Source organism: Diabrotica virgifera, chromosome 7, assembly GCF_917563875.1.
Source record: "Diabrotica virgifera virgifera chromosome 7, PGI_DIABVI_V3a".
Classification (NCBI taxonomy): Eukaryota; Metazoa; Arthropoda; class Insecta; order Coleoptera; family Chrysomelidae; genus Diabrotica; species Diabrotica virgifera.
The window spans coordinates 183,844,965-183,867,678 of NC_065449.1; the positions used below are offsets into that span (position 1 = coordinate 183,844,965).

General features: G+C 30.1%; 1 protein-coding gene across 4 annotated transcripts in view; it reads left to right on the top strand.

The window, feature by feature from the left end:
- The window catches only part of LOC114326819 (uncharacterized), a 672,802-nt gene that overhangs the window by 613,981 nt on the left and 36,107 nt on the right, over positions 1-22,714 (top strand). For all 4 annotated transcript variants that reach the window (XM_028275266.2, XM_050655637.1, XM_028275265.2 and 1 more), the window contains one exon: positions 2,191-2,299. In XM_028275266.2, the coding sequence (XP_028131067.2) occupies positions 2,191-2,299 (109 nt within the window). The remainder of the gene's footprint in view (positions 1-2,190; positions 2,300-22,714) is intronic.

Sequence of the window (22,714 nt, forward strand, 5' to 3'; positions counted from 1 at the left end):
ATAGGGGGTCTATGTACGTCAATATTTGTATATACATATATTCGGTTTCATAACGTCTTACGACGTTGTCGGTTTCCCAAACGCCACTGTATTCTGTTCTGAGTTAGGTCTTCATTCATATTTCGAGCGCTAATCGCTTTCCTAACTCCCAGATTCCAGCTCTGTGGTGGTCTTCCTCGTTTTTTCTTCTCTGCGGGTTGTCACATCATAGTTTTTTTAGGCAATCTTTCGTCCCCCATTCGGCTCACATGCCCATACCATATGAGCTGTTTTCTCTCAATATCCTCAACTATAGTGCCCTCTACACCCATTTGTTGTTTTATTACTTCATTTCTTATTCTGTCGGCTCTTGATATTCTCATCGATCTTCTGATGGCATCCATTTCCATGGCTTCGACCTTTTTCTTATATTTCTCGGTTATTCTCCATGTCTCGGCTCCATAAAGTAGGCTAGTTTTCACCATTGTCTCATATATGTTCCATTTTCTTTTCTTTGATATTTCTGTACTCCATAGAACTTCGTTTAGACATGCTATAGCTCTTCGTGCTTGTATGATTCGATGTTCTATTTCTCGTTCGTCTTTGCCACTACGGTCGAAGATGACGCCCAGGTATTTATATCCGTCACATGGATTTATTTTTTGATTGTCTTCGATATCCAGTTGTTCTGCTTCAGCGCCAATTGAGAGGTATTTTGTCTTTTCTAAATTGATATATAATCCCCATTTCTGGTATTCTTCAGTTAGTTTTCTAAGCATATATTCCATGTCGTCTTTGTCATTTGAGATCACCACCTGATCATCTGCAAACTGTAAAGTATATATGCAATCCTGATCGTTCAATTGTATACCCATCCCTTTGACTTTCCTTTTCCATTGTTTAAGAGCTGCAGAGATATAAATCTTAAACAGAGTCGGAGAGATACAACATCCCTGTCTGAGACCCTTAGTAACTGCAAATTTTTCAGCTAAGAGGTTTCCGAATTTCATTTGGGAGTTTGAACCGTAATATAGATCTTTGAGAGCACTAACCAATGTTTGATGTATGTTTGATGTGCCCAGGACTTCCCATAGTTTATTTAGCGGAACTGTGTCATATGCCTTCTCAAGATCTACAAAAGTCATATGTAACTCTCTATTTGTCACAACTTTCTTTTCTATAATTTGTTTAAGACAAAAGATGTTATCTGTACATGAACGACCTGCTCTAAATCCTCCTTGTTCTTCGTCTTCGGACGATTGATAATCTTCCTCTATCAGGTCCCGTAGTATTCGACCATATAGTCGACTCATTGAACTTGTGACCGATAGCCCTCTATAGTTTTTACAATTTCTCCTGTCATCTTTTTTTATATATTGGAGTCATATATGCTGTTTTCCATTCGTCTGGTGTTGGATGGCCATTAATATATTCGTTAAATATCCCAGTGATCATTCTGTGTAATTTCTCCGAGCCATTCTTTATTAGTTCCGTAGTTACTCCCTCTGGTCCGCTTGCTTTCCCATTCTTCATCCCTGCTATAGCTTTTTGAACTCTGTTGATATCTATGGTAATATGCTCTCCCAGAATTTCGATTCTTGATGAATTCATATCTTCTTTGAATTCGTTTCTGTTCTCATTTAATAGATGTTTGTAATAATGTGTCCAATCCTCGGGATTTATGGGATTTAGAATCACTTTCTCATTAGTCGGCTTCTTAAGAGAGTTTATAAACTTCCACGCCTCAGTGCATTGTCGTCCTCCAATATAAGATTCTATCTCTCTGCATTTTCTGTCCCATGTCTCATTTTTGGAGGTCATAATTATCTTTCTAGTTTTCTTCTTCATTTCATTATATCGGTCTTTGTCTGCGTCACATTTTGTACTCAACCATTTATGGTATAATCTTTTCTTTTCTGTTACCGCATTTTCGACGTCTTCATTCCAATAAAGCTTGTTACTAATTTTATTTTGTTTGATTCCTAAGACCTCCTGTGCTGTTTGATGAATACTTGATATTATGTTCTCATATATGTATTTGCTATTTGTTAGTGTTTCGTCAAGTTTGGAGTCCATTCGAGTCTTATATAGTGTACGGGTGCTCTCATGAATTAAACTGGACAGATTGTATTGAGGAAGTTCAATTCTTTCTAATATTTGTACTTATATTAATAATATATTTATTTATTAAATATTTCTTTCATTTTTTAGGAAACTCGAGTCTGTGAAAGGATAGACGAAGTTGACTGTACAAAATCTGAACAATATTATAGTTTAAATTTAGAATTATATGGACATAGTCAATCCTCTAATATAGAAGGTAATTATCCTTATATTCTTAATATGTTTTATAGAGTAAATTTTCAGTTTTATTCTAATGTTCAGTTAGTATTGGAATTCATTCATCTTACACTTTTACCCACGGAGACACATGCATCATGTGGGAAGATCGACGAACTAAACGGGTTAAACTTTTGACAGTTCTGAATTTAACCAAATTATTTTGATTTTTGTAGAATATTGAAATATTAAAATACAAAAAAACATAGAGTAAGAAAACAATATATTAGGTGAATATTGACAGAAATTTTGATGGTAATCAAATTATGTAAATCAAAGCATTACATAGATACTATTTTGGTAGGTTAATTTTAAATTTTCCAAATATGTAATTTTTTATTAGGATACTGAAACATTTACAATTATTACGTACCCGTCGCTTTTAAAAACGATTTAAAAAGTCACTACAATTATAAACTTGCTTTTTTCCATGCCATCACAACAATAAAAACTAATATACACAACATTTGTTTATCCATAATCTCCAACAATTATTGACAGATGATTTTAACACCCAATAAGATCCCGTATAACGTTTGAGCGACTAATACCATACTGTCGGTGTGCGCATGCGCCCAGTAAAATAAAAATTCACCCTCACGCCTAAAGAAGTATAACTTTAAAAATCGATTTATCCATTCAGGGTAATTGATTAGTGTGGTAAAGCTCCGTAGATCCGTTATAGTAATAGATAGCAATAAAAGTTAATAACAAAAATTGTAGCCAACTTTGATTACAGATTGATAATCAGTAATCGTAAATTGCTAGTTTTAGACAATTCAGTCATGGCTTACCTAAAATTTGGAAAGATTTAGACCCGTAATTAATAATTTGCTCTGAAAAATGAAAATATCTTAAAAACTAATAAATTTGGACATAGGGAATGTTATATAAAAATTAAAGTACGTTAATAGTACTTTTGGATATTGATATAAAATACAGGGTGTTTCATTTAAAATTAGTGAGAAAATAATGTACTTCCGTTTTGGCCCACCCTGTATTCAATATAAAGAAAATTAGGAATTTAAAAAAAAATCATTTATTAAAATTTTGACAATAAATAAAAAAGTATGGCATCAAAAAACAATTGCCGTTGTGCTTATTTTTATTTATACAAGGAGTTAACTTGTTACGATTTTCATATAAAATTTGTTATAACTTTGTAAATACCCTGTATAACATACCAAACCTTTATATTTTTGTAATGGAGGAGTTAAGAAGATTTCGAATATAAAATAAAATATAGGTGTTCCATTTAAAAAAACATAAATTTGATCTGCCACTATCTTATCGAACACCCTGTAACATTCTAACTAATTTTGTAATGTGAAGCTCAAAGTTGGCTACAATTTTTGTTATTAACTTTTATCGCTATCCATTACTATAACGGATCTACGGAGTTTTACCCTACTAATCAATTACCCTGTATAATAGCAGTTAAATATTGCATTGTTAGATAGTTCTCAGCTATTCTGAAAATTTTCTGTATTTCTGAAAATACCTAGGTACCTAGGTAGTCTAGAACTATTTTTAAAATGGATTACAAAATTTGCGGAGCCAAGTATACCTATAAAAACGTTTTAAAAAGACTCGGTCTGTAGAAGAAAAAAAAAATCCTTTTTTGCACGATTGATCATTTTTGACTGTTTACCGTGACAGATTTTACGTCAGTAGGTGACATTTACTAGCAACTCGACGGTAAGTAATCCAACTCGACGGTAAGTATTCCAACTCGACGGTAAGTAATTCACTTACCGTCGAGTTAAAAAATCTCTTAATTTTAATTTATTTTTTGAAAGAATAAAGAAAACTAACGAATTATTTATTAATATTGAAACTTCTTAGGCCTATAGCCAACATTTTTTTCTCTTCAAATACGCAATCAAAGTTGAAAACTTGGAAATATCAATGCCATCATAAAGAAAAACGGTGGATTTAATCATTGAATATTCTGCCCAGAGGCTTCTAGGAGCTTTCAACTGCATATGTCTTTGAACGAAATATGCCAATAGAGTCTTTTCTTCGATTCTTAAATTCTTGCCTTCGCACCATTTTTTAAAACTTTGGTAGGTATTTTGATAACGGATTTTGGATTTTTCGGGAATAATTACGGAACACCCTTCTTCCCAACCCCGTTCAATTTCTTCAAATTCACTTTCGCTCATATTTTAATTTATAATAATCAAAATATGTACTTAAAATTATTGACAACTAAATAAAAACTCAATTCTCCATTGTTGTTATGCACCCTAGTTACTACCTAACAACCAAAGTATCTATCTTGATAAAATGAATGAAACTAGTCAATATGACGAAAATGTTTAATTTTATAATTTATAATGGTATCAATATCAATCGTGCAAAAAACGTTATAAGCATGTCGAACGTTAAGGGTAACCGATCTCAGAAAATAATTGGAGTCGTCGCTCCGCTCCTCCTCCAAACAATTGTCTTCGATCGGTATAAAACCCTTACCGTTCTCCATACTTAATATACTATTTTGTTAGGACAATGCACCAAGATATATGAACATTTTGACAACGGCTATAACCCATGAATTAAAGTTCAAATTGTTTTAGTATGTACCGTATTCACCAGATTTGACTATTTGACACCTAGCAACTTCTGTTTTACTACTTAAAAAAATTCAAGCGTGGAAAGCGTTTTTCAGCAAATCATACGGTCATAAAAACTGTGGAAACTTATCTGACTTCAGAGATGGACTTCATAAATTGGCATATCATTGAAATAAGCGTATTGATGTTCAGGGAAACTATACTGACCAATAAAGTGTATTTCAAACAATTAAATTGTATTTTTCTTATGGAAAAGCAAAACTTATTGAAGAGCCTATTAACTCTACTTAATTCGTTTGTAACTTTGCTATAAGCTGCCCAAATTGCTCACCATAGTTTTTTATATTTGATAAATTTGACTTGTTTGCTTAAAGAATTTATCTTGTTTATAATTTACCTAACAAAATAAATCTTGCTTTGACACAACATTAACGAACCTTTTTAGATTTTTGTAATGCCAAAGTGCTATATTGGTTTTTTGATAAATAATTATGCAAATTTTTTATTTAGTAAACCTGAACACTCTTATAATATGTTTTTCATGAATTTTAATTTACATTTTATAATTATTTCCGTAGAAAATAAGAGATTAATCGAATATACCTATTTCTATTTTCTCATTCAGATTTCCAATTAATCAATGCATCGTTTACGCTTGATTAATATTAAATTTAATTATTATTAGTCCTCTCGCCAGGGGGGGTACAACGGCCTCCTTAATTCAGATGGACTTACCCAAATTTCATTAAAATTGACTTACTAGATTTTGCATAATAATTTTGGAATCTAAACTTTTTTTAAAAAATTAAAATTTTTTAAAATCTTGCACAACAAAAACTAGAACATACAAAGATTTGTAAATTTTTTTACATATAAAGAAGTACTCCACCTATCTAATGCACTTTACAGAATTGAAATCGGATTATTTAAGCAGCCTCAGCAATATTTTAAAGTTATAAACAATTTTTTGGCTTATAAACAAATTAGTGTTTTGGCCAGGAGGGGGTGCTACGGGCTCCTTTATTTAGATGGACTTACCCAAGTTTTTTTATGTATTTTGACCCGTAGAACACGAATTTTTTGGGTAACAATTGATCCGGATGTCGATAACATTGTTACAAAAAAAGAACTCGAGGAATTACATAACAGCGATTTTTGGCAAAACAAAACATTTTTTGTATTTTTTGGATGAATCTCAGCAAAAAATGATCTTACAAGTTTATTCATAGGATGCACAGTTTTCGAGATAAACGCGGTTAAACTTTCAAAAAATTGAAAAAGTGTAATTTTTGAACCCGAATAACTTTTGATTAAAAAATAATATAGCAATTCTGCTTGCTGCATTTGAAAGTATAAGTCAAATTTTATCGGTTTTGATTATTTTCATTGCTAAAAATTAATTTTTTTATTGTTAAACAAAGCTATAAACACATAGTGTTTCCCGTGTCTAATCCATGCGTTTTAATGTACGTAATCTACGTAAAAATTGTCTGTATGCGCGCCTACTCGTTCGATTTCAAATGAGAAATGCATTGAAAACGGCATTCAAGCACTATGTGTTTATAGCTTTGTTTAACAATAAAAAAATTAATTTTTAGCAATGAAAATAATCAAAACCGATAAAATTTGACTTGAACTTTCAAATGCGGTAAGCAGAATTGCTATTTTATTTTTTAATCTAAAGTTATTCATGTTCCAAAATTGAAATTTTTCGATTTTTTGAAAGTTCAACCGCGTTTATGTCGAAAACTATGCATCCTACGAAAAAAATTGTAATAGTATATTGTACAACAAGAGAGAAAAAATACATATTTCTCACAAGCGCAGAAGTTTGTTGGCACGAGCCGAGGCACGAGGCGAGTGCTACAAAATCGAGCGAGAGAGAAATATGTCATTTTCTCTCGTGTTGTACACTGTACTTTTTCTATGGATGCATTTTTGTCAAGAGTTAAAACTTCAAAATTAAATAATTTAGGTGCTTTTAGGTATATTATATGCCTAAATTGAAATAAAATACATATATACACATAGGTATTTAATATTCTTAATATTTATATACTTTATTTATTTAAAATTATAATCCACAGTTAAACAGTCTTAAAAGGTAATTTTTGATAAGTTTTGACAAGTTGTTTGACATTTTGTTTGACAAAAATAATAATTGTATTTGTATTGTGCATGTTACCATGGAAATGGCGATTATATGTATGTAAACCAGAGGTGAACCCGTGAGAAAAAATATTTCTCACTGCAATGGCCGACTTCTCTCACTGCCTGAGAAATTGTTAGTTTTGAATGTATATAAGTAGTGAGAGAATTTGCAAATTTTATAGCATCCATAGAAAAAAACATTTTTTGCTTAGAATGACCCAAAAAATACAAAAAAAAAATCTCAAATTCTTTGTTTATAACAATCTTATCGACATCCGGATCAACTGTTACCCAAAAAATTCGTGTTCTAAGGGTCAAAATACATAAAAAAAATGGGTCCATCTGAATTAAGGAGGCCGTTGTACCCCCACTGGCGACAGGATTATAAATAAAAATTGATAAAACTCCATTTTTTGTTGTTGTTTTTTTTTCAAACGTACGGCCCTAGAAAAAATATTGTTCCTAACTCGACTGCTTGTCCGAACTCCGCTATCGCGGCGTTCGGGTCAACGGCAGTAAAAACATCACTTTCCACACTAGTTAAGAAATAGTTATTTTCCTAACTAGTGCGGAAAGTGATACTTTCACGCACGAGACTGCCGTTGACCCGAACGACGCGATAGCGGAGTTCGGGCAAGCAGTCGAGTGCGGGGAAGACACTTTCCGCATGAGTTAGGAACAATATTTTTTCTAAGGCCGTACGTTTGGAAAAAAACCCACAAAAAATAGAGTTATATCAAGTTTCATTTAGAATTGGAAATACACAAATTAATTCTGTGACAAGGTTGTCAAAACCAAACTTTCAATATAATGGTTTACCACGACGACGATATTGGTTTCCATGACGATGATTCAAAACCATTTCAATTGTCTACTGATCTGACTTTTAAATATGATGTCCAAATAATTTTTTCTACAACCGTGTCAAAAATGAAATTTTTAGCACTCCATACGAGCGTTAAAAATGCTACTTTAAGGCACTAGTCCTTTAAAAAAATTTTAAGGCACTGCAGTTTGTATTGACCGTATATGAAATTTTGATGTAATGTCAAAAAAATATAAAATTGGAATGTCAGTCAAGTTCAAGTAAAAGTTTTTGTAGCTATTGTCCTGTAATTACGTTTGTAGAAAAAATATTGTATGATATGCGTGTAAAAAAGTACATTTTTAAGGCACTCATGTGAATTGCAGAACTCGCTTTCGCTCATTCTGCAAACATTCACATGCGTGCCTTAAACGTGTACTTTTAACACTTATATCATAAATAACTATTATTTCATCGAATAATCGCGCTAATTTCATTAAAACATGAACACAATAAGACAAATTTTGAAATAAATTAGTAAATAATATCTAAATATTAGTTTATTGCATGTATTATAAATATTAAAATGCCATATTACAAGGTACGCCACGTCGTGCGGGAAACTTTCGGGAACGAAATGCGTGCGTGAAAGTGGCTCTTTTAGCACGGCCGTAGAAAAATAACTATATTTTTGTTTATGAAAAAGTTTTCAGCATCAAAAGTAAGCAAATTACGGTTAAAATAAAGTTAATCGCATTTATTGGTAAAGAAGAATGTGTGTGTACTTTGTACGCACGTAAGAAGATATTCTTCTATTATATAATAGGTAATTTAAACGAAGTAAATATACTTAAAAGGTTATTTGTATTTTATTTAAAAATCAAACTAACTTTCTTATCTACCACTTTCAAAAAATTTGTATTAAAACAACCAAAAATAAAAAAAAAAAGAATGTGTGTGTACTTTGTACGCACGTAAGAAGATATTCTTCTATTATATAGGTAATTTAAACGAAGTAAATATACTTAACAGGTTATTTGTATTTTATTTAAAAATTAAACTAACTTTCTTATCTACTACTTCCAAAAAATTTTTATTAAAATAACGAAAAATAAAAAAAAGTATGAATCGTCCAAGGATTAGAACCCGCGACCTTCCGTGTGCTTCCGTTCTCTGTCCCACCGCTCTGCCAACTACGCCATCGAGCCACTTGAATTGACACGTAAGTTTCGGATATAATTACACAACACGGCGACAAACTGTAAACATGTTATGCCTACATATTTTATTATTTTACTACAGGGAAACACAAATCCAAAAACACAAGAATTATAATAAATAATACATTTCCTAAAACCACTAATATATTCTTTGAATGACTTATTTGCACGGTTACAGATACATACATTGTCATACATACCTATATTGAAAGATTAGCAATGAACTACATACTGTCAGTGTGCGCAGGCGCGTGGTTGATGTACACTTTTACCCTCAATCGATTCGTCGCTAAAGAAGAATATCTTCAAAAACTATGAATCGCCCAGGAATTGAACCCGCAACCTTCCAATCTCAGTTCTAACGCATTTCCCACTACTCCAGCGAGGCCCTAGAAATAGACATGTAAATTTCGGATATAATTACACAACACGGCGACATATAGTGTAAAAATGTTATGCTTATATAATATTTTATTATTTTACTACAGGGAAACACAAATCCAAAAACTCAAGAATTATAATAAATAATACATTTCCTAAAACCACTAATATATTCTTTTAATGACTTATTTGCACGGTTACAGATATATACATACCTATCTTGAAAGATTAGCAATGAACTACATACTGTCAGTGTGCGCAGGCGCGCGGATCATGTACAATTTTACCCTCAATTGATTCGCCGCTAAAGAAGAATATCTTCAAAAAATCGTAAAAGTCACCCCCTAATTAGCACCCCAAATGAAATTAATTCTTACCGCTTCACAAGATGCTTTATTTATATTATTGTTTATGAAAATAATATGTAAGTTTCATCGGTTCAAAGTGCTTATTTTTGAAAAGGCTGTAGTGAAAAGGACTTGAAGGAGTCCTATCGCAAGTATATGCAAATTTTTAACAGCCATAACTGAACCAATTTTTGTCTTACAGAAAAACAAAAAATTCAAAATATTCAAAAAAACAAGACTTTCATTTTTTCTCTCAAAATTATTTTAAAACCAATTTTTTTCTAAAAGCGATGAAACTTACAGATACAAGACGCGCGTAACTTAATTTTGATGCAAGAAACTTTTTTAAAAACAGAAATAAAGATTTTTGAAACATTTCAGAAACGTAATGATGAGTTTTCCTCGAAAAGTTTTTCATTTTTTTTTTTTTTTTGTTATGTTACGTTGAAATATTTAATTTGGAATTTGACGAATAAGAAACTAATTTCATTAGCTACAACTCTGCTTTTACTGGGTCTACACTACAGACTTCATAATATAAAATATTTTCACTTTTTTACAAGCTATATATTTGCTCCAAATATTTTTTCGACAAAGTATTTACTTTTTGAGTTAGTTGCAAAAAACGGTTTAAAAACGGAAAAAAAAGTAAATTTTTTTGTTTGAAAAGTAAACATATTCACTCGCAAATAACTCTAAAAGTATTGAATTCCTGAAAAAATGCTATGGAACAAAAATTACTTATAATTAGTCAGATTATCCATTTTCGGACTTATTTTGAACGTATATTTTTTCAACCCCCAAGAAGGGGTATATAGAAAGATAAATAAATATATTATTAAGACAAACAGCTGGATAGATATACAGCGTGTCTACTTGAGTTGGAAACATATGGGAAACTTTTTTATTATTAATTTTACGAAAAAAAGTTATTCTTTATAAAAAGTTCTGCATGCCCCAAAACCTAAGATTCAATTATCAGATATCAAATTTTCTCAATATTATACGAGGTATGTCAAAAAATATGAATTTCGGCTAAGGGTAAAGTACCTTTATTTCTCTCAATATCGAAAATTCTTATTATGAAAAGTTGTTTGGAAATAAAAACCAAGCTCAAATATGTAATTACATGCTTCTAATTGGAAAAAAATATTTTCCAAATTTTTCTCAAATTTATTGATACTAACTTCGTTTTTATTCATTACACATACGATAACTCTTTTATTATTACTTTTACGAAAAAAAGGTATTCTTTATAAAAATCTCTGTATGTCCTAAGACCGAAGATTCAACCAACAGATATGACCTTTTATTAATTTTATACGAGTTATGTCAAAAAATATGAATTTCATTCAAGAGTAAAGTACCTTTATTTTTCACAATATTGAAAACGGTTATTAAAAAAGTTGTTTAGAATTAAAAACTATGTGTCAATATGCAATTACATCCTTCTAATTGAAATACTGTGAAATATAAAGGTGCTATAATATTGAGCGAATTTCATATTTTTTGACACACCTCGTATAAAATTAATAAAAGTTGATATATCATGGTTGTGTCTTAGATTTTAGACCATGCAAAGTTTTTTATGAAGAATAACTTTTTTTCGTAAAATGAATAATAAACGAGTTATGATATTTGTAATAATTAAAAACGACGTTGGGTATCCATAAATTTGAGAAAAAAAATTTTTTTTTTCAATAAGAAGCATGTAATTGCATATTTTATCTTAGTTTTTAATTCCAAACAACTTTTTATCATAAGAATTTTCGATATTGAGAGAAATAAAGGTACTTTACCCTTAGCCGAAATTCATATTTTTTGACATACCTCGTATAATATTGAGAAAATTTGATATCTGATAATTGAATCTTAGGTTTTGGGGCATGCAGAACTTTTTATAAAGAATAACTTTTTTTCGTAAAATTAATAATAAAAAAGTTTCCCATATGTTTCCAACTCAAGTAGACACGCTGTATAAGTAGTTGGCTAGACATAAATATAGATAAATATATAAATATATAAATATAGATAAATACAGGGTGAGGCAGATAAAGGGCCTATTAGAAATATCTCGAGAACTCAAAATAAGAAAATTATGAAAAGAGGAATACTAGGGTTTTGAGGTATGAACTATTTAATGAAAATATTTTGGTCTCTTTGCTACTTCCGGTTATACCGGAAGTTGGCTGTAACTTCGTTTTTTTAAATGGGACACCCTATATATTTTTACATTTTTGGATTCTCCTTGACTTCTTCTTTCTTAAAATATAATTTTTAGTAATATTATACAGGGTAGATTAAAAGATAATTACGTTTTTTTATTAATTTCGTAGCAAAATTCACACCCTGTAGAATTGTAGTAGTTTGACATAATGAACTCTGTTTATGTTCAAATGATTTTTAATGTAGTCTACTATGTTAAGAATTATTGGTATAGCTAAATTTTTCCTTTTTTGTATACAGGGTTGGTCGAAACTCAGAATGAGTATTTTCTGAGTTTTCTTAAATGGAACACCCTGTATTTTAGTATTGTAATGAAATGTTATTTTAGGATACTTTTTAATTTCTTAAGCAATCTCTATACCTAACTGCTTCAATTTGTGAGTTATTGGTGATTCAAGCCAAACATTAATTGCAATACAAAATACCTGAAATTTTATTAGGCTGGCCGTAAAAATATTCAATCACAAATAATTTTTCGGAAATAAATACATACTAATCGAGACTGATACTTAAAATTGCCAATAATGGTTGAGCTATCAAAATATCTACGTAGTTAAGATTGTTGGTGCGATTACCAATTAAGCACAAATTAAAGCAGTTGGGTATAGGGAATGCTTAAGAAATTAAAAAGTACCATAAAATACCATTTCATTACAATACTAAATTATAGTGTGTTCCATTTAAGAAAACTCAGAAAACACAAATTCCGAGTTTCGACCCACCCTGTATACTAAAATTCAAAATTTAGCTATACTAATAATTGGTAACAATAGTAGACCATATTAAAAATCATTTGAACATATAAAGGGATTTTGTTGTAAAACTACTACAATTCTACAGGGTGTGAATTTTGCTACGAAGTTAATAAAAAAACGTAATTATCTTTTAATCTACCCTGTATAATATTACAAAACCTTATATTTTAAGAAAGAAGATATCGAGGAGAATCGTAAAAATATATAGGGTGTCCCATTTAAAAAAACGAAGTTACAATCAACTTCCGGTATAACCGGAAGTAGCAAAGAGACCAAAATATTTTCATTAAATAGTTCACACCTCAAAACCCCTATATTCCAATTTTCATAATTTTCTTACCTTTAGTTCTCGAGATTAGGCCCTTTATCTGCTTCACCCTATATATTTATCTTCTTGTGCCCTTTTTATGGAAGGCATCAAAGCTATCCTGATCTTATTTACAGCGTAAATTTCCTGATCTTATTTATTCTATAGAGCAGGGATGGACAAAAGCCGGCCCGCGGGCCGAATTTGGCCCTTTTGCTTACTTTATCCGGCCCGTTGAAAAATTCTTCCTCGTCAAACTTCTTTGTCTAAATGCTTTAAAATAATACTTATAGCATTTGTGTCAAAAAAATTCTTTGGCAGTGGGGGAAAAACTGTACCAAAAAGATTGGGGGGGGGGGGTGCACAGCGTACGTTCACGGTATAGTCTTCCGGCCCGGGAGACATTTTTTGGCCCGCGCTTAAAAGTATTTGCCCACCCCTGCTATAGAGCCTATTCCTGGAGCAGCCAAACTAATCTCTCAAATTTTACAACCCTGATATTTTTCTACAGTTTCTACGATTGTTGTTCTTTCCTTCTATTTAGATAGATAGATATATTTATGGATGGATAGATAGATCACTGATAAGACACTAGCAGATAATTATATTAAATTTATTACTTGTAAGGAGAAAATAATATACTAGTGACGACATCCATCTGGGCGTGATGACGTAATCGATGATTTTTTTAAATGGGAATAGGAGTTGTGTGGTCGCTCATTTGAAAGGGCATTCAATACTCTATTCAGTAATGTAAACATTTACATAATTATTTATACAGGGTGTCCCAAAAAAATTTAATTAAATTATTTGACAACAAAAAAAAAGAATGTATGTACTTTATTTTATTTGACAATCCATTTCACTGTTCTCAGAAAACAGAAATAAATGTTTATTTCACAAATCAACATTGCTTTTCGCCTAAATTCAATGTTCAAGCCAGCTCCCGCCATCCACCTTCCTCTTGGAAGTTTGAACATTTAATTTAAGCGAAAAGTCATGTTTATTTGTGAAATAAACATTTATTTCTGTATTCTGACAACAGTAAACTGTATTTTAAATAAAATAAGTTACATACATTCTTCTTCTTTTTGTCAATTAATTTAATTTAAAAAAATTTTGGACACCCTGTATAAATAATTAAGTTAATGTTTACATTACTAAATAGAGAATTGAATACCTTTGCAAATGAGCTACCACACGACCCCTATTCCTATTAAAAAAACCATCGATTGCGTCATCAGGCCCAGATGGATGACGTCACTAGTATAAAATATAATATATTATATCAAAAAATTGTAATTTAAAAAGTAAAAAACGACCTACTTCGGCATTTTCTTAAAATCTAATAACTACTGCCAAATATCGAGGTGGACACTTTTCTTTGGCCCACCCTGTATTTAATCTATGTTATGAAATAACAAATTGAAAGAAATTAGACAGTTGTAGCAGATGAGTGTATTAATATATGTATTACTTGTAGAAGACAATGTAGCCAAAATATAATATTACAAAAGATTATAATTTATAAAAGAACAATAATAAGATAATATAATAATACAAAGATTTATAGATTTATAATATCCTATAAATTTCTTTAGGAACAGAATACAAGACCCAAATAATCCAGCTGAAACATTTTATAGTGAACTAGAAAGATCAAATAAAGCTAAGTATCTAAGTATGGTACTTGACAAGGGGTGCAAACAATAAATACGAGAAAACGAATCTAGATCAAGTTCGCTTGATTCATAAGAAAGAATAGTACTTATATTTAATACAAACATATGGCTAGTGAAATGGATTGTTTTCCGACATTATTGTGTGTCTCAGACATTAGATGGGAAGATAAATAATAAAGATATAGGTAGTACATTCTTTAACGGTAAAATATTGCAAAATCTCTAAATTTTAAAGAACCGCTTGGATTGACATGAAATTTGGCATACACATAGCTAACAAGTCAAAGAAAAAAAGTGATATTGTGTCGATGTGTGCTTTTACCCTGGAGGTGAATCTCACCCCCTCTCGGGGGTGAAAAAATATATGTCCAAAATAAGTCCGTAAATCGATAAACTGACAAATTCTAAGCAACTTTTGTTCTATTGAGTTTTTTCATCAAGTCAATACTTATCGAGTTATTTGCGCGTGAACATGTTCATTTTTCAACATATTAACCACGGTTTTAGATGGGTTTTCGGAAATAACTCAAAATGTAAGTGTTTTTTCGAAAAAAACATTCTTAAGAAAAATATAGCCTGTGAAAAAGTGAAAACGGTGTATATATTAGCCCTCTACACCTAGTAGAACCAGAGTTATAGCTAATGAAATATAGGTTCATATTCGTCAAATTACAAATCAAATATTTTAACGTGACATGATCAAAAAATGAAGCACTTTTTTGGGACAACTCATTACAACTTTCTTAAAGTGTTTAAAAAAAGCTTTATTTTGTTTTATAAAAAAGATTTCTAGCATCAAAAGTAAACAAGTTAAGCTCAAATAAAGTTGGTCCCTTTTTGTTGGTAAAAAAATCGTGAAAATCACCCCCTACCCCACCAAAATTAACCAACTTTATTTTGAGCGTAACTTGCTTACATTTGATGCTAGAAACTTTCTTTATAAAACAGAAATAAAGATTTTTCAAAACACTTTAAAAAAGCTCTTATAAGTTTTCCCCAAAAAGTGCTTAGTTTTTTGGATATTTCACGTTGAAATATTCCATTTGCAATTTGGCGAACATGAATCTATTTTTCATTAGCTATAACTCTGGTTTAGGTGTAGAGACCTTATGCGTACACCATTTGTTTTACAATTTTACATGCTATATTTTTGCTGATAATGTTTTTTTCGATAAAATATTTACTTTTTACATTATTTGCGAAAGACTGTCTAAAAACGTGATTTTTTTTGAAAAAAGAACATATTCACTCTCAAATAACTCAAAAAGTATTGACTTAGTGAAAAAACTCTATAGAATCAAATTTGCTTAAAATTAGTCAGTTTATCCATTTCCGGACTTGTTTTGGACATATATTTTTTCACCCACAAGAGGGGGTGAAACTCACCCCCAGGGCAAAAGCACACATGGGCACAATATTACTTTTTTTCTTTAAGATGTTAGCTATGCGTATGCCAAATTTCGTGTCAATCTAAACGGATCTTTAGAATTTACAGCAAAAACCGTGAAAGAATGTACTAGTATTTTACCAACCAAATTAACGGTCAGTTCTACATACAACCGTTGATTGAAATATTAATAATATGAACTAATCACATGAAATTAGTTAAAATACTTATTATTCTGAATTAGTTGCCATTTTCTCAATGAAGGTTGGCGATGATTTCTTCAAATTCTTTTCTTTTTTAGAATGTCCTTATAGCCCGATCAGGGAAGGCAAAATTTTACGAAAACCACCAAAAAAATAAAGAAAGGATGAACATTTGGGAATAGGTAGTTGAAATTGTCTATTATTATATAAGAAAAAGTTTACAAATCCCCTCCATTTTACAAAAATTGGAAAATACTGGGTGAAAAATTTTTTCTCGGGGTGAAAAAACATGCGTTCAAAATATGTCCGGAATTAGATAAAATGACTAATTCTAAGTAACTTTTGTTCTATAGAGTTTTTTACTAAGTCAATTACTTTTCGAGTTATTTGCGAGTGAATGTGTTCATTTTTAACAAAAAAAAATGTTTTTGGACGGTTTTTCGGAGATAACTATAATATAGCCTATCAAAAATTGAAAAAAAAAATGGTGTATCTTCTAACATTAACATCATCTGGTGTAACTTCTAACATTAAAAGTAAGTGAGTTACGCTCAAAATATTGTTGGTCCCTTTTATTTTTTGGTAAAAAAATGACGAAAATTACCCCTTACGGTAAAAGTCTTACTTGAAAGTTTACCTTGAAAAAATGACTTTTTTAGCGCTTTAAAAGTTACTTTACTTATGTTTATATTATCTATAAGTTTCACTGTTTCAAATTGTTCAGTTTTGAAAAAAATGGGTTCAAAATGAAACATTTTTTTTATTTTGAAAAAAATCATAATTGTTTCTAGAATTAATTAGAAATACCAAAAATCTCAAAGAGTAATAAAATGTACGTTTTGATTTTCTGAATATTTCTGATTTTTGGTTTTCTTGTTAGACAAAAATTGGTTATGCTATGGCTGTTCAAAATTTGCTTAAACTCGTGATTAGTTACTCGTTCAAGCCATTTTAACTGCAGCTTTTTTAAAACGAAGCACTTTAAACCGATGAAACTTACAGATCATATAAATAATATATAGACAGAGTAACTTGTGAAGTGGAAATGTTAAAATGTATATGGGATGCAAATTAGAGGGTGATTTTCGCGATTTTTTACCAAAAAATAAAAGAGACCAACACTATTTTCAGCGTAATTCACTTACTTTTAATATTACAAGTTTTTTTAAAAAACAAAAATAAACCTTTTTTTAACACTTTAAAAAAGTTAAAATGAATTTTTACCTAAAAGTGCTCCGTTTTTGGGTTATTTCACATTAAAATATTCGATTTGGAATTTGACGAACAAGAACCTACTTTTCATTAGCTGCAACTCTGCTTCTACTGGGTCTACAGACCTCATGTATACACCATTTTTTCAATTTTTTTTTCGCTAAAATACTTTTTGAGTTATCTCAGAAAAACCGTCCAAAAACATGTTTTATTTTGTTAAACATGAACATATTCACTCGCAAATAACTCGAAAAGTATTGACTTAGTGAAAAAACTCTATAGAAGAAAAGTTGTTTCGAATTAGTCATTTTATCCAATTCCGGTCTTATTTTGAATGTATTTTTTTCATCTTCGAGAGGGGGTCCATTTTTGTAAAATGGAGGGGATGTAGAATTGTAAACTTTTTCTTATATAATAATAGACAATTTCAACTACCTATTCCCAAATTTTCATCCTTCCTTTATTTTTTTTGGGGTCAGATTGTCCTTTGATCGGGCTATTATTTGCATTTGGATATTTAGTTTTTCCATTATAAGCTACAGTAAGTCATATTTCATCAATAAGTCATAATTTGCTTTTTTGTTGTTCTATATTCTCTTAGCATAGATTTTCAGTACATTAATAATAATATTAATATTAATATTTCAATCAATGATACAACTAAGAATCTATGCTAAGAGAATATAGAATAATAAAAAAGCAAACTTATTATGACTTATTGATGAAATATGACACGATAGTTATAACTTACTATAACTGTAGCTTATAATGAAAAAATTAAATATCCAAATGCAAATAAGGACATTCTAAAAAAGAAAAGAATTTGAAGAAATCATCGCCAACCTTCATTGAGAAGATGGCAACTAATTCAGAATAATAAGATTTTTAACTAATTTCATGTGATTAGTTCACATTATTTAAATAAAAAATATAGTTTTTTCGATATTTTTTTATACTTTCACAAAATTTTTTTGACGCAGAATCGAAACGCCTAATATATTTTTTTTATTAAAATTGTGGTTTATTTCCATTAAATAATATACTAGTTATTTTATAAAAAAGAGTTTCAGAATGATAATGCAACGATTAAGTTATACTCAAGTAATATTTATGTGACTATATAAAAAAACTTGTAACTTTTAATGGCCTTAAACTATACAGAACTGTGTCAAAATTTCAAAACCATACCTTTTTGCGCTTTTCTAAAATTTTTGACATGTTTAAATTATTTGTGTCTGCTATAACTTCTTCCATTTCCTTATTTTTAATTTGAAATAAAAGAGAATAGAAATCTTGAACATATGCACCTGAAACAAAACTTCTAATTTTAACAGATTAAAGAGCTTTTTACAACACTGACGAACAATATAATATTGGTACCGAACTCTCCCTCCTCAGAACATAACACGCATGGAACTGGCCCTTGATGCATCTGTTGGGTGTGAAAATCTCTGGCCTCTTGGGAAGTAGGAATTAGAAGTAGGAAGTCAATTTAAAACACGATCTGCAACTAAAGCTAGGATGTCTACTTTTAGGATGGTTAAGTGGATCATCATGTTTTCTGAAGCATAACTTATTACTTTATGGTTTATGTTTGCAACCAAAACCATGGAACATCAGTTCGACATCTGATCTGCACAAAGTATTGCAATGTGGACATGCAACTGTTAGATGTACCATTTTATCGTGATCTTTCAACTCCTCAGAAGATTTAAACGATTCAGCACAGTGAGAGCATTTAACATAATGGAGAGCTTTAGTATGGGCCTGTAGTTGCTCATCTGTTGTGAATAATTCGACACAACTTGGACACTTGATTTTCAGATGAACATTATTCTCATGCACATCTACATCACTGATATATTTAAACCATGTATCACAATATTTGCATTTGAATGGGTGTTCGGTTTCATGATAACTTTTAGACATTTTAACTATTACTTCAGTAGTGCCTTTATGAAAATTTAAGGAGCCAATTATTATTTGTACTGAAATTGATCGAAACGAACAAACGAACATGAACACTGAACGAAGAATAATTTTTTATCTTAATACCGGCTGATTGCTAATCTCTGTTTGTAGTAAAAACTTGCTAGTTAGTGTTCTTTTTGTTGACTGATAATATTGGTAAGTCAATTTACTTCATCGTACCGAGAAATCGACAAATAAGAAATAGACCAGTCATTTTTGGCCATACCTATTTATTATTTTGGCATCCAAAATATTATTCTTTGCTTATATTTTATTAGCATCACTGTTAAATTATTTAAAAGTATGACTAATTTACTATTTTTAACATCACAATGAGAAAAGTCTCTACGGTTGACTGTATACCATAATTAAAAAAAGTAGGTATAAACCTTATTTTTGTAGAAGCTAAAATTTTGTAAAATAGGCCAATCAAGTTAGGTTTTTACTAGACATAACGGAAAAGACGAGGTTTGACAGTTGAAATGTGTAGTATGAGATATTACAAAAAGACTACCATCTTTGGATTTATCAATTTTTTAGTGGAACATTTTTTAAATAAACAATCAAAACGTCAAACTTAGTTTTTTACTCATAACTTAAAAACTTGTTTATTTAGAAATTTGACGTCCACAGGTAACTTTCTCAGAAAAAAAGATACATCGAATGAGATGCGCTAAATAAAAATCGGTTAATAAACAAAAAAGTTATTGCAAAACGGATGACAAAATCACTGTTTTTGAATATAGTTAATAACAATTTTATTGTTTGTTAAAATACGTTTTAATATACCCAAAATTGAGGGCACTATGGTGTTTGAATGGTGTGCAAAAAATGGTCCAGATCTGTTAAATAGTTTTCGTAAAATTGAATTTGTTTATAAAATTTTTTGAAAAACGAGCTAATTTCTGAGGCTGGTCCAGTTAATATGGCTGAATATATCTCAATAATCTGGGGCTCATTTCCTTCGTTAAGATGTATACTAACAGCTTATGAAAAAAAAGTAAAAAAAAATTACATATACGTACACAAAATTATTTGTTAATAAATAGCAGTTTTTAAGCTTATAAACAATTTCAATAATTTCGTAGAAATTAGATCAAATTAAATGGCAATAAAAAATACGGAAAGCTGGTTAAAATACACAACTTTCAAAAAAAATTTTTAGGTCCTACAACCCTTAGGGTCTGAGATAGCCCCCTTTTTTTTTAAATCACTGTTACGTTAATTAACAACACTAAGAGCTGAAATTAACCAATCTTTTATAAGAAAAGTCAAAGTTTTTAACAAAGTTTTTATTAAGAAAAAATGTTAAAAATTGTTTAAATAGGAGTGTTATAAACACAGAGTATTTTGCGTTACGACTAAAGTAAAAAATAGCGGGCGTAGTCGACTGACTGAATAGTGGGCGCGGTTGGCGACCGGCATGCGGTAGCAACTATTAAAATTACGTTATCCCGACCACAAAAATCCACTTTAAGGTGAATGACAAATTTTCGTCATTCCTTATGTTTTCGAGGTCTCTGAATCCGAATATGGAGTTAATTTTTTTCTAGAATTAGTGGGACATGTTCAAAACTCAAGTTTTATGCAAAAATGCGAAAAATCAATTTTGATGATTTTTCAATTTTAACTCACTGTATTTTTGGTCGCTCTAAATATTTTCTTTTGAAAATTTTACTGTGTTATCTTTGAAGCATTTAGATAACAATGAGATTTGTCCAAAATGACTCAACACGTTAAAAGAGAAGTTGTTAATTTTTAAACATTTTGTCGTCAGATTTCGTTAGTTTCATGTTTACTTAAAAAAGTTGAGTGACAAACTTTTTAGTTTATAATTTTAATTAACACAGAAATAAAATATAATTTATGAAGAAGTTTTCTAAAAAAATTTAATTTAAAATATGCAATAGGAAAAATGTTATGTGACTTTATAGACGAGCGGCACACGCTTATTTCTGGAGATACTGATACTAATTTTGGTCATACTTTATATATTTGATGGTGCTCAAAACTAAAATTAGGGTTGTTTTGAATTTTACGTGGGGGAACATTATCAAAATCGCAACTTTACCCTAAAAATAAAAAAAAATCACGTTTTTTTGAGTTTAATTTGCTACAACTCTGTTCCATTGTAATATTTTTTTCTGATATTTTTATAGTATATATTTCTCACCTTTCTGAGTACAATGGGACCTGCTTCAATATTTCTGTCTTGCCATAAAGAAAGTTATAAATTGTTTGAAGTAAAAGGTGCAGATTCTTGAATTGCAAAGTTTAATCGCAAAAGTTGAGTAACACAATTTGAAATTTAGCTGTTTAATTAATTTTAAGTTAAAATCTAGAGTACAGAGAACAAAATGTTTTATAGAAAAAAAGTGGTGTAACTTTTAATTTTAAGAAAAACGTGATTTCATCTTTTTTTTATTTTTAGGGTAAAATTGCGATTTTGACAATATTTCCCCATCTAAAATTCAAAATAAAACTCATTTTCGTTTTCAGCACCATAAAAAGTATAAAGTAAGACCAAAATTAGCCATTCACCACACCGTGGTTGATATCTCGAGAAATGAGCGTTTTTTTTGGGGGGGAGTACCACGTACCACTCGTCTATAAGGTCGCGTAACTTTTTTTCTGTTGCATATTTTGACTTCGTGGCCTTTTTATTGTTATTTTTTAAATTTATTTATTTAAAATATAATTTTACTAAATAAATGTGCAACATAATAATATTCATAAAATTGAAGTTTCTACCAAAATATATAAATATAATATTAAGTTTCAAATCCGGTATACTGTCAATGTTAAAAATGGGCTGTAACGGTCTAGCGCTAGCGAATGCTAGTCCGCGAATTGATTCTCATTCGGCTGCGCCCATCATTTTTTTTTTACTTTAGTCGCAACGCAAAATACTCTTTCTTTATAACAATACTGTTTAAACAATTTTTAATATTTTTTCTTGCAAAAACTTTGTTAAAAACTTTGACTTTTCTTATAAAAGATTGGCTAATTTCAGATCTTAGTGTTCTTAATTAACGTAACAATGATTTTTTCAAAGAAAGGGGCTATCTCAGACCCCAAGGGTCGTAGGACCTAAAAATTTTTTTTAGAAGTTGTGTATTTTAACCAACTTTCAGTATTTTTTATTGCCATTTAATTTGATCTAATTTCTACG